Here is a 12,227-nt window from a genome sequence, read left to right as displayed (position 1 = left end):
GAGATGACATAGAGAGTGGGATCAAGTGCACCCTCAGTAAACTTGCAGATGGCACCAAGGTGAGTGTTGCAGTTGACAAGCCTGAGGGATGGGATGTCATCCAGGGAGACCTGGACAAGCTCAAGAAATAGGCCCATGTAAACCTCATGAGGTTCAGCAGGGACAAGTGCAAGGTCCTGAACCTGGGTCAGGGCAACTCCCAATATCAGTACAGGCTGTGGGATGAAGAGATTGAGAGCAGCCCTGCAGAGAAGGACTTGGGGGTACTGGTGGATGAAAAGCTGGACATGAGCCAACAATGTGCGCTCACAACCCAGAAGGCCAACCATAACCTGGGCTGCATCAAAAGCAGCATGGCCAGCAGGTCAAGGGAGGGGATTCTGCCCCTCTGCTCCGCTCCGCTCTGGTGAGACCCCACCTGGAGTCCTGCATCCAGCTCTGGAGCCCTCAGCACAGGAAGGGCATGGACCTGTTGGAGCGGGTCCAGAGGAGGGCCACAAAGATGATCCGAGGGCTGGAGCTCCTCTGCTGTGAGGACGGGATGTTCAGCCTGAAGAAGAGAAGGCTGTGGGGAGCCCTTATTGTGGCCTTCCAGTACTTAAAGGGGCCTTACAATAAAGTTGGGACCGACCTTTTGAGCAGGGCCTGTTGCAATAGGACAATGGGTAATGGTTTTAAGCTAAAAGAGGGTAGATTTAGACTGCATATAAAGAAGATATTTTTTACAATGAGGGTGGTGAAACACTGGCACAGGTTGCCCAGAGAGGCGGTAGATGCCCCATCCCTGGAAACATTGAAGGTCAGTTTGGACGGGGCTCTGAGCAACCTGATGTAGTTGAAGATGTCCTTGCTCACTGCAGGGGGGTTGGACTAGATGACCTTTAAAGTTCCGTTCCAACCCAAACTATACTGTGATTCTGTGTTTTACAGTTTTGGAGGGATTGAGTGACTTGTGAGTCCAGAGTAATCCTTGATTGCTCTAGTAGCTAATTATTCACTGGTTTGTTTTTTTTTTTTTAAATGCCTGCCTTTGGTAAACTGAATTTATCTGGTTTTGAGACAAAATAGGTAGTCATCAAAGTTTACTTCCGCAGTCAGACATTCAGTGGATGCTACTTAAACTTGACCTTGATAAACTGAATTGACTGACCTTGGGAAGTTCTCAGCTCTTTTTGTATATTTTTTGGTGGGATTTTTTTTTGGTTGTTGGTTTGTTGAAGAAGGTAGAGATTGGTGAAATAGTCCTGTTGTGTTTTTAGTAAATGAAATAGGTGAAGTCATTTACTCTTTATCAGTACCCTCCTCACACTCTGAAGGGCTGAAGTATTGATCCTTTGACTCTAGCTGCTCACTGCTGCAAGCAGTGAGAGGGTTCCTGTTTGTGGCACTTCTACTCAGAAATGCATTTAATTCTGAATAAGTATTCAAGTTTTTCTGACTGAATAATAATTCAGTCCACTTATGGAGTGGTAAGCTTAAGCTATTTGCATGTATGGAACAGATTTTTCCCTAAAAGGGAGATATTTCAAATAATCAGTGGAACTACTGCTTATATGTTTGCAAGCATTTTGAGTCTGTCACCTTTTCTTCCAGCAATTCTGTTTGCTTTTAAATAATGCTGACTTGATAGGTTCATAATTATAGTAATGTTCACGTCAACCTCTTATCTTGATGATTTCTTGTTTATTCCCCTTTGTGTAATCTGTGTGAAGCATTTTAGGTAATTTGGGGTTTTTTGTTTTTTGTTTTTTTTTTTATTCCTTTGTTGCCAGCATTTTGTTCATTGTGCTAGATAGTTGGTTATGTCTTCAAGGAACCATCTGTTTCAGAGCTCATAGGTCATTGCCCTGATGTTTGTTCATTAACAGTACTCTGGAAAAAAAGCCCAACACAAGAAAACAAAAAAACGAAACTACAACTGAAAACAATTACTTTTTTGATCGCTATGTTTTCATTATTGAACACACACCATCAATGGGGATGGGCACAATATGTTGATTAGGAAGAAAAGACTACAGCTTTAGACAGCAAAAGTAGAATAAAAGGCAGTGGTATCATCAGTTAGTGTCCCCTGCAGAGAAAAAGAAAAGTTGAAATTTTGCTTACACAGGCTTTTCTTTGCAGCCTTCCATAGGCTCAGCCACATTCATTCAAACTGTGGCTTTCCTACTCCTTCCTTTATAACTTCTTTTCCAACTTCTGATGCAAAGGAAGAACTTTGCTTGCAACTTAATATTTTTAGTTGAAAGGTTGACTCTTGTGTTCTCTGAGTCAGTAATGCTTTTTTGACTGTTTTCTTCTTGCTGAAGCAGGAATAGGATGTCCACATTTTGACCACATGCCACATGAGTGTGGAATGGGAGCCTGTTATGACAGGATATTAACCTGCATGATTTTCAGTTTAATGACTTTAAATGCCATTTTTAATAATTGTATAAAAAGCTCAGTTTAGAAAGAAGCTCACAGTAACATTCAGTATCTTTTGCCTGGCTGATTGACTTCTTAACACTGTATAAAATGCTAAGGAAAAAGACAAGGCATGACATCAGCTGAAGATGTACAAGAAATGTGTTAGTAGTGTTCTTAAATTGCATGACTGCATTCTGATGTTACTTTTTGATTACTTGGCTTCTTTTTGTCGCGCTTTATCACTGTACTTCAGTCAGTTTGTTTTGTATGACCTTGTCTTCTTCATGGGTATTGACAAGTATGTCTTTTTCTGATTTTTAGATACATTCTTGTGCCTTGCCATTAATACAAGGAAACTTAATGAACAATGTCTTTTCTTTAACTGTTACCTTACATGCATTAGAAATTTCAGGCTGATCTCCAGATGAACTGTACTGGGTCTGGCAGGGACCAAGTTAAGTTTCTTCATAGCAGCCCCTATGGGGCTGTGCTTTGGATTTCTGACTAAAACACTGTTGATAACACACCAGTGTTTTGGCTGTTGTTCAGCACTGCTTGCAGTGTCAAGGCTTTCTCTTTTTCTCAGCACCACAGCCCTGAGTAGGCTGCAGGTAGGCAAAAACTGGGGAGGGCAGACAGCCAGGACAGCTGACCTAGGCTGGCCAAAGGGGCGTTCTGTGGCATAGGATGTCATGCTCAGCAGTAACAAGGGGCGGGGGGGGTTGGAGGGTGCCTTCAGAGATGATTGTTGCTTGGAGATTGGCTGGGCATTGGTCTGCTTGTGGGAGGTGGTGATTGCCTTTGCATCACTTAGTTTTGGTTTGCTAATTTTCTTTTTCCTCTCTCCGTCACATATTAAACTACCTTTATCTTGATCCACAAGTTCTCTTGCTTTTGCTCTTCTTTATCTGTTCATGCCTAGGGACTGTGAACCAGCTTTTGTTATGCCGTAACTGTTTAACCTACTTCTCAATTAACTAATATATTTTGCTTTCCTTTCTAGTTTTCTAGTTGGCTTGTAGCTAAAGGACATTTGGTTGGTGGAATATAAAAAGCTGGGGTTGAGTGGCAGAGATGGGAACTGCACCAAACTGTTCTGTCTGAAGAGCAAGAAACATTTTTCATAATGAGAGTGACCCATCACTGGTAGGGCTTGTGCAGAATGGTTGTGGACTCTCCCACATTGGAGATATTCAAAGGCCACCTGGACACGGCCCTAGGCAACTGCCTGTAAGTGGCTGGCTTCAGCAGGAGGTTTGGACCAGGGACCCTGCAGAATTCCCTTCCAACCTCAACCATTCTGTGTTTCAATGTTGCTGGGATCCCAGGTTCCTGTGGCATTATAAGGAGAAGAGCTGTTTCCATTATGTCAAAGATGCCTGCTAATCACTGTCAATAAGAATGGCAGGGTCAGTGTCTCCATGTGCAAGCGAATGTACTTGTACAATACTTTATTAAGAAATACTTACATATTCTGAAGGAGGTGGGTTCTTACCCTGAGCTGAATTTGTTGTGCCGTTCCTTGATTTGAAAATTAAAGGAAACAGATTTTTAGGATTTTTCATTACATGTTATAGCATATAGAATTAAAAATCTTCTTAAACTGTAAAAGCCTTTAGAGAAAACTTCACTTCCACTTCACATGCAAACAAAGATTGAACTAGCCCCTAAGCTACTCTTTTATCACTGGGTATGATACCAAATCTCATTACTGAAGCTAACTAGTAAGAGGATAGCCATTCATGTTTTGGGATAAAATAATCAGGGAAATGATACAATGGTAGTGCTGCATTTTGGCACTGTGCAAATATGAATGCAAAATTAAAATAGTCTTGGGACGAACATGTACTCTGTTTTTTGTTAATGCTTTATTCTACATATGCTTACGGCATCATGGCTGCTAAAGTGGCAGTATATTCCCACCGTTCTGGAGAATATAACAGTTAGATGAAAGACATAAATTGTTTGCCTTCTGCATCTCTTAATTGCATTTTAAACATTAGAATGTGCAGTAGAAGGGCAAAAACGAAATATGTAGCTGTTTTGAACTTCTAGCAGGTTTACAGAATGGATATATAAATCCACCTGTGATCATTAATCTTAATGTGATGTGAAGTGTATCACCTTTTCTCTACTTATTGTAAAACCTGATATCGAGACTTTGTTCAAAGTAAGAAAATCATACTTAATTTCTTTTGGTGGGAATGGAACTGAATGTTAAAATACCCTTTGTATTACCCTGTTAATGCTGGCAAGTTCTCCTAGCTCTTACAGTAACGTCTACCCATTTTGCTTTTATTAAAAATGTCCAGTAGACCATTACTGTGGTTCACAGCAACAGCGCTAAAAAACTGAGTAACCCCTACATCTTTCACTCTGTGTGGGTGTTTGGTTTGGTTTTGATGTTTTTTATTTGTTTGCTTGTTTTGGGGCAGTGGGGGTGGGATAATTTAAATATGCAAGCTGTAAAACTTTCCACTAACTAATCCTTATCAAGCCTTCTGTGTCTTTACAAGTAGATAATTTAATCCATGATGTAAATATCAATTTGACTTTCTTATGAAGAATGCTATAGAAGTTTAATTTTCCTCATTCTGTGGTAACTCAGCCTCTTTCCTACTCAATGTGTCAATAAAGATTCAAACTTTTTTCTTTCTTGCGTATTTCAACTTGAAAATTAAAATCTTCTGTATGTCTTTGTCCAGTATTCCAGTAACTAAAACAGTTGATGTTAAAAGTACCCAATGCTGTGATTGTAGGCGGAGGAGACCCCCACCCATTAGAAAGTATATTGCAAGCATCCTTAAAACGGTCCTTGAAGTTATAAACGAAAAATTACTCATGATTTTTTAAAATAATATTTCAAACTTTGTTTTGAACTGACAGCTGAAGCTGTGTCTTTCCTGACTTAAAAGCACAACAGTTTGCGGCATGTACTGTTTTATATCCTTTTCCAACATACTCTGGGTTTCTGGAAGCACTGGAACGCCCTTTCATACTAGATGGAGGGGTAGGGGAAAACTTGATACAGTGTATGTATGACACTAAAAATTCAAACTCTGAGAAGCGTAATGGGAAAAAATGGCCCAGACTTCCTTGTTTCAATTTAATGGCTAGACACATCTACTTGTACAGGCCTTTCAAAACAGTGTTTTGCTGTTTTATATAACTTTTTCTTTAAATAGATTGATTTAAAAGTTGTAGATCTTCTACTGTTTTTTTGCTTATGATTATGGTCTTAGGGATATATTTTAAACAGTGAGGTAAACCTGGCAAAACTAACTTAAATTTTCAGCATTTGGGATTTTCAGTTGATCTTGTAAAATGATCCCCAGACATCTCCTAATGTAGAATTAAAAAAAAACAAGGTGGCAGTCTAGAAAAATCATAAATATTATTAGTGAAAAGAAGTTTCATGTGGTTTAAAATGAGCCAGATTGAGCATCAATAAAAGGAAGGACAACAGAAGAAAGTAACGGAATAGTGGTCCTTTTTAAATAAAATACTAATATCTGTTTCTCATAAAATACTGTTAGTTTTACGCTGTGCTGTACAACAGTGGAGCCACCTGACCTCTAGGTACTGCTGTAATACAAATAGTAGTCTACAGATGGTGAATGATTAAAAAGTGAGTAATCTTTTTCAGCTGCCAGTTGAAGCCAGGATAGAGGTGACTAAGAAGGCTATTAAGGCAGTCAAACATCTTTCTGAAAAATCAAGAAAAAAGACTTCGGAGAATGCCATGGAAGATGCTGAAAAACCATCTGTTGCTTATGAAGAAACTCTGAATCACTTGCAGCAATCTCTTGCTCATCTGGAAACACTCACTCATAGTTTTATCACTTACTTGAAAAACAGCAAACAGGTAATGATTACTGATCAGATGCTTCTTTTGAGTGTTATTGTGACTAGCAGTGATGGACATCAATCTTCTGTCATATTTTATTAATGTTTTGTACCTTTGTCTTTGACCTGGTTTTTGAAAATTCAAGTCCATCAGTCTCTTTCATAGAATATGTTAAATCTGGGTAGAAAGAAAGACTGAATGATACATCCCCATAAATAGAGTACACTGATTCGCATTCAAAAATTATCTGTTCACAGGATACACTACAGAAGTATGGCTACTTATATGATTTGTCAAGGTCAGAGAAAGAGAAAATCCACGAACAAGCAGTAGCTATGTGTATAGATGGTCAGCCCCTGGACATGATACAAGAGTTGTTGCAAGTGGCCGTTGGAGATCTAGGTCTTTCTCCCAAGGATATTGTCCAATGTGCTATTAAAAAAATTGTTTGTACGTTAAGGTAAGTACACTGCCACAGTTAAGCACAAAATCCTTTCTTCTGGTTATTTTGCGTTGGGTTTTTTTTTAGTTGGTTCTTTCGGGTTGGGTTTTTTGTTTGATTTGATTGATTGGTTTTGGGGTTTTTTTGGTAGTGAGAACTTGTTTGCCTTGAATATCTGTATTTTGCAGAAGATTGGGCAGTAACAGGAAATGAGTTCTTGGATTGCTTATGCTCCTGTTTACCTATAATTTCATATTCAGATAAGACAGTTTTATTTTCCTGAGTTTGGGAAGACTAGGCAATCTGAACAAAGCAAGCCACAGAACTCATCCTATTCACTGGGGGGTGCTTTTCAGTTAAAAACCCTGTCTTTACAATATTGTTCCATTATGTGTGTGTGAACTTGTGAATTTTTGGGCAAATTTACAGTTGCACATAGTTCTTCCCTCTTAAACAGAGTCAAAAGGCATGTTTGCTGGAAATGGTGGGTACAAAAAGAGCTCATGCAGGTATCTGGGCAGTAGAGGCCTAGCAATGGCTGTTGCCACAACATCTAGTCTTACAGGAAGAAGTACAATTTCCATCCTCAGAATAACTTCCTGGGGTATTTCTGGGAGCTGTTTTTTGGGTTGGTTTGGTTTTTGGGTATTTTTAATTTGCAAGTTTTTGAAAAATGTGTTTTTCTGTTGTTAAAATATAGGCTATACATTTTTATTCTTTGTTCTTGTAAAAAATGCTTCTTAGAGTTTTTGCTCTTCTTCTATCTCCCTTTGTGTCACACCTTACCTCCAAATGAAACAGCAAGTGTGAGTTCTTCATGCTTCCTACCACACTTAAAAGCAGCAATAATACCTTAACCCTCCTGACCTGCTAACTCCTTGGAGAGAAACAGGTTTCTAATGTGACAAAGGGGATTGTTTTGCTCAACTCTTTCAGTGTTGTCATTGTTGCTAGTGCCATCGTACTATGAGCAATCCCACACACTATACCAGAAGCAAGGCTTTGTCTCCATCTTTTTTTCTGGGATTCACAGCTCCAAACCTCAGCAATTGTCTCTTCCATGGCATGACAACAAACCAAGTAACCGCATTTTTCTTGCAACCCCATTAAACTGAGTCTTCTGTTATCTTAAAATTATGGAGAAATAGGCGAGGAGAACAGAAAATGCAAAATAACTAGTCTCCATGCAGTTTATACTTCCACACCCCTGAATAATTCTGTCGAGATCTGGGCAAAACCTGGATGATACAAAGGAATATGAAGTACAGTTGATTCTGACCACCTTAATCTTGTTAACAGTGAGTTTAAAGTTTGCATTAACTTAAATACAGTTATCTTTTAGATTACTATATTCTTTATAGTCTTGCTTCCAAATTACAGTTACAACACTTGTGTGAAACAGTCTAAAACTACTGTAGTCTTGATGAGTTTCTTCAGTACTAGTCACGTCTTGGGCAAGGGAGGAGAGGATAGTCCCACAGTGAAGTCCTGCCTGTTTGATTAGCTGCAGCCTCTGTGCTTCATGACTTTCAGCCCAGAAGGGATATGGCTTTTCTTCATAAGTATGAGGCTGAAACTGGTTTAGTTTGTCTGGCATTTGGGAGAATGTAGTCATCCCTTGGAATACAGAACTGCTAAAAATACCTGCTTATGAACATGTTTACAGACATGGTGAGGATGTGGACACAGGTGAGGGGAAGCTAAGCACACCATTTGAAAAGCCTTTCAGTGAAATAAGGCTCTTTTCCCTGACTGCCTGATGCTCAGTTCTAGCTCAGCTTGCCATGTGTAACACCCTCTGTTAAGGTACGGTGCTTGCACTTCAGGGTTAATGGGCAAAAATTATAATTAAAGAAGTAGTCTTGCCTGCATACCTGGAACGACAAACTACTATTCAATAAATGTAACATTTCAAGGGAGAGCTCTTCAGGTTTGTTCACTGGAGCTTTGAAGTGTTACACTGTGTGGTTGTTTTATACAATAGTTTTGAAAGAGATCATGCTGGAAAATTCCTTCTTTGACAATTAACCTTCAAAGTAGCACTTGTAAGGTTATAACACTGAACTTGGATTTTCTGTATCTATGGTGACATGGAATGTAATTAAGGTATTGTAACCATAAGTGAAACAGGCCTGTATGGATCTGAAAAATTATGGTAGTGTCAGTGATTTACCTGAAAGCTAAGCATCAATCCACCACTTCTGTGATTGAAAATATTCATCCTTTCAGTTTAATAAATACCACCCCCCTTCAAGGACAGTAAAATATCTTTTGTTCTTAGTATGTTTACTGACTGTAGCAGAAGAACCTTCTACAAAGTATTACCTTTATGAAAGATTAAGTTACTTTTTGGCTTCATTTTTCAACAGCGTACAATGTCGTGGGCTTGAAAACTCACACCTTCTCAGAAACAGACATCTTGTTAAATATAGTATACAGTTATTTCCCTAATATTAGGTATCTATGTTGTAATTTCAAGAGCAGTATTGTCCAGTTCTGTTAATTACTTTTATCTCCCTTGAGTCTCTAGTTCTGGCACACAAAATTCAAAGTAGAAAGTCTTACATTGATATGTACAGAATTTCTCCAGCAGAGCACATCTGCATACTTCATATGATATACATATTGGGCACTTCCTTGTTTGCCTACTAGCCTACAGCTACTGTAAATAACAATCAGTTACCTCTTCAGTAGAAATCATTAACTTCTGAAAAAAAGCCCAAAAGATCGGTAATGACGGATAAGTCTAATCAGACTACCAAGATTCAGTTTAACCCATTACCTAAGTGTTGTGGCTTAGCCCTGGTCAGCAACTGAGCACCATACAGCCGCTCACTCACTCTCCTCACCGCAGTGGGATGGGGGAGGGAATCAGAAAAGCAAAACTCCTGGGTTAAAATAAGAACAGATTAAAATAAAGTAGTAATAGTAATAATGGTAATGATAAAAATTATGGTAATACTACTGATAATATAATGAAAGGAAAATAGCGAGAGAGAGAAATTAAATCCAGGGGAAGAGGGAAAAAAAAAAAACACCCACAAGTGATGCAACCGCTCACCACCCGCTGACAGATGCCGCCAGTTCCCAAGCTGCGATTGCTGCTTCCCCTGGCCAGCTCCCCGCAGTTAATGTCCTGAGCATGACATCATATGATATGGAATATCCCTTTGGCCAGGTTGGTTCAGCTGTCTTAGCTGTGCCCCCTCCCCTTCCGGCTGCTTGTGCACCCGGCAGAGCATGGGAAGCTGGAAAAGCCCTTGACTAGTACAAGCACTGCCCAGCAACAGCCTAAACATTGGTGTGTTACCAACATTGTTTTCATACTGTGTCCAAAGCACAGCACTGTGCCAGCTGCAGTGAAGAAAATTAACTCTATCCCAGCTAAAACCGTGAGACTAAGATCACTCACGTGATGACAAGATGCTGTAGGCATGTTCGTTGATGGTTAGCCAAGGAAGACAGTTTGTCTGTTGAAGACATCATTTGCAGCTCCTACATTTATCTTAGGTGTCCAGCTGGATGTAGCATTTAATGAAATTTTTGAAGTATTCAGCAGGCAATGAGCAGGAAGGGTTTGGTGAAATTTTGAGTTCTTGTTAATCGCCAGTGTTTTGTGAAGAAGGTAGAACCAGCTTTATTAGGCTGAGTAGCTAACTTAGAGAAAAAAAAGAGATTTTTTTACTCTCTCATCTCACTTGAGATAGGAATAATTTTGTAACTTGGATATCATAATTTCATGGTATTTCTGATGGAAACAATGGTTTGGCTGTATGACTTTTTTTCCCCAGCTTTGAATTATCACACCAACAGTATATTATTTTCTTATTTTCCTGATATTTAGAGGAAGCACAAATAGAGCGTGGAAAATAAGTGTGAGTAAATAAGACAATATCAAGTATTTTCAATGAATACCGTAATTAGGTTAAAAGATTTAGATGAAGTTGATCTATTCTCTTTTCAAGCATTTTTTATACGTTACTGTGTTTGAGGAACTTGATTAAATATGCATCACTCTTCCTGAAGCTGAACTGAAAAGAAAATAAGCCTTTATCAGTATAATTACAGCAGGCTCATACCTAGGAGTTTTGAGGTGACCATTGAATCCTGTTCTGTTGTTTAAAACATGCATAAAATAGCACATAATCTGTGTGGAAGACTAATCCTTCATTAATTATATTTGTTTCTGTTAGTAGCTGCTTATTTTTAATCATTAATTATTAAGAAAAGAACAAGGCAACAGTCTGTGGAGACTTGACACGATTATTTGTCTCATGAGCTGTAATTTCTTTTTACTTTCTCTAACCATTGGGCAGTAAAGGCAATAATAAACTTAAAAAATTGCTAGTGTTCAATCTTTCTAGATTTCTTTCTAAAATACTTTCTTATTCTAGATAACTGTAACTTACTGCTTAGTTTCACCTTTTTTTTCCTTTCCTCCTGCTTAGTAGAATAGTGCCCATCTGTATGACAAACTCAAAGCTTTCTATAAATGTTCATACCTCTATTGTACGTGAGAATTGGCTTCACAGATGTATTGTCTGAAACAGTGGTTTTCTGTTTTCAGAAATGCCCATAAACTTTTGGGTATATGTTTCTTTTGATCCAGAGTCTTTTGAGGTGCTCAGAGCCTAGTTGTGATAGGAGCTAAAGATTTTCATTGCTCGTTAGAGAGGTGAAAGGTTTTTTGAAGAGCAAGTGCTGGAACTGTTCAGAACCAATCTCCAAAATTGAGGGTACCCAAAATCTAAGGTTTGCTGGTCATTCTCCTTTGATATGAACATTGCTAATATACACTAAAGATAATTTAAGGTAAGTAGAGCTAGTAAGATCTCAATTTCTGTAGTTCTTGTCCTATTCTTTCTACTCCAGACAGCCATCATTCTCTTCTTAGTCTGTAAGCTTTATAAGTGTTCTAGGTTTCTTTAGATATGCCGTGTTAATGCCCTTTTTATGTCTTTTTTTTATTACAAACTTAAAAAAAAAAAACCACACAAAAAGCATAATCATGCAGCAGAAAATTTAAATCTGGCCTGTAAACAGAGCATTAATGAAGTGACTTATATCCATCTTCAGTCTGGGAACATATCTTAAATTTTCCTTAGCTTTTTTATTTTAAAACAAATTTGAAGCTATCTCCTAATGTATGTAGCTGCTTCTGCAAAATGATTACTTTAATACTGCTGCTCTTTCTATCATTTCCACACTTCTGCACTACTGGTGTAATCTAAATGTAATCTTTTTTTTTAATCCTATCCTAACAGACCATTCAGTTCTGTTGTGTCTCCTTTTCTGTGAAAAATTACTTTTTTTTTTTTTTTCCCCTCCCCCCGAGACTGAAATTTCTGATGTGTTTTTTGGTAAAAAGATTTTGTCTTATAGACAGACGTTATCTCTCTACAGGAGTCTAAAATCCTGGATATTTCTGTACTATAAATTATAATTTGATTGTCTTCAAATATTCAGAAGATGCTGAGGAAAATATGTAGACTTAAACTTCAATCCTCTAACATTTATTTAGCTGCCATA

General features: G+C 38.3%; 1 protein-coding gene across 1 annotated transcript in view; it reads left to right on the top strand.

Annotated features, from left to right (window-relative positions):
• NBAS (NBAS subunit of NRZ tethering complex) overlaps positions 1 to 12,227 on the top strand; it is a 187,540-nt gene that overhangs the window by 126,419 nt on the left and 48,894 nt on the right. The window contains exons 45-46 of the mRNA XM_064448069.1: positions 6,056 to 6,274; positions 6,514 to 6,716. Of these exons, the coding sequence (XP_064304139.1) occupies positions 6,056 to 6,274; positions 6,514 to 6,716 (422 nt within the window). The remainder of the gene's footprint in view (positions 1 to 6,055; positions 6,275 to 6,513; positions 6,717 to 12,227) is intronic.

This window comes from Phalacrocorax carbo, chromosome 3 (genome assembly GCF_963921805.1).
Source record: "Phalacrocorax carbo chromosome 3, bPhaCar2.1, whole genome shotgun sequence".
Lineage (NCBI taxonomy): Eukaryota > Metazoa > Chordata > Aves > Suliformes > Phalacrocoracidae > Phalacrocorax > Phalacrocorax carbo.
The sequence above is the reverse complement of the archived record's forward strand: the minus strand, read 5'-3'. Positions and strand labels throughout refer to the sequence as shown.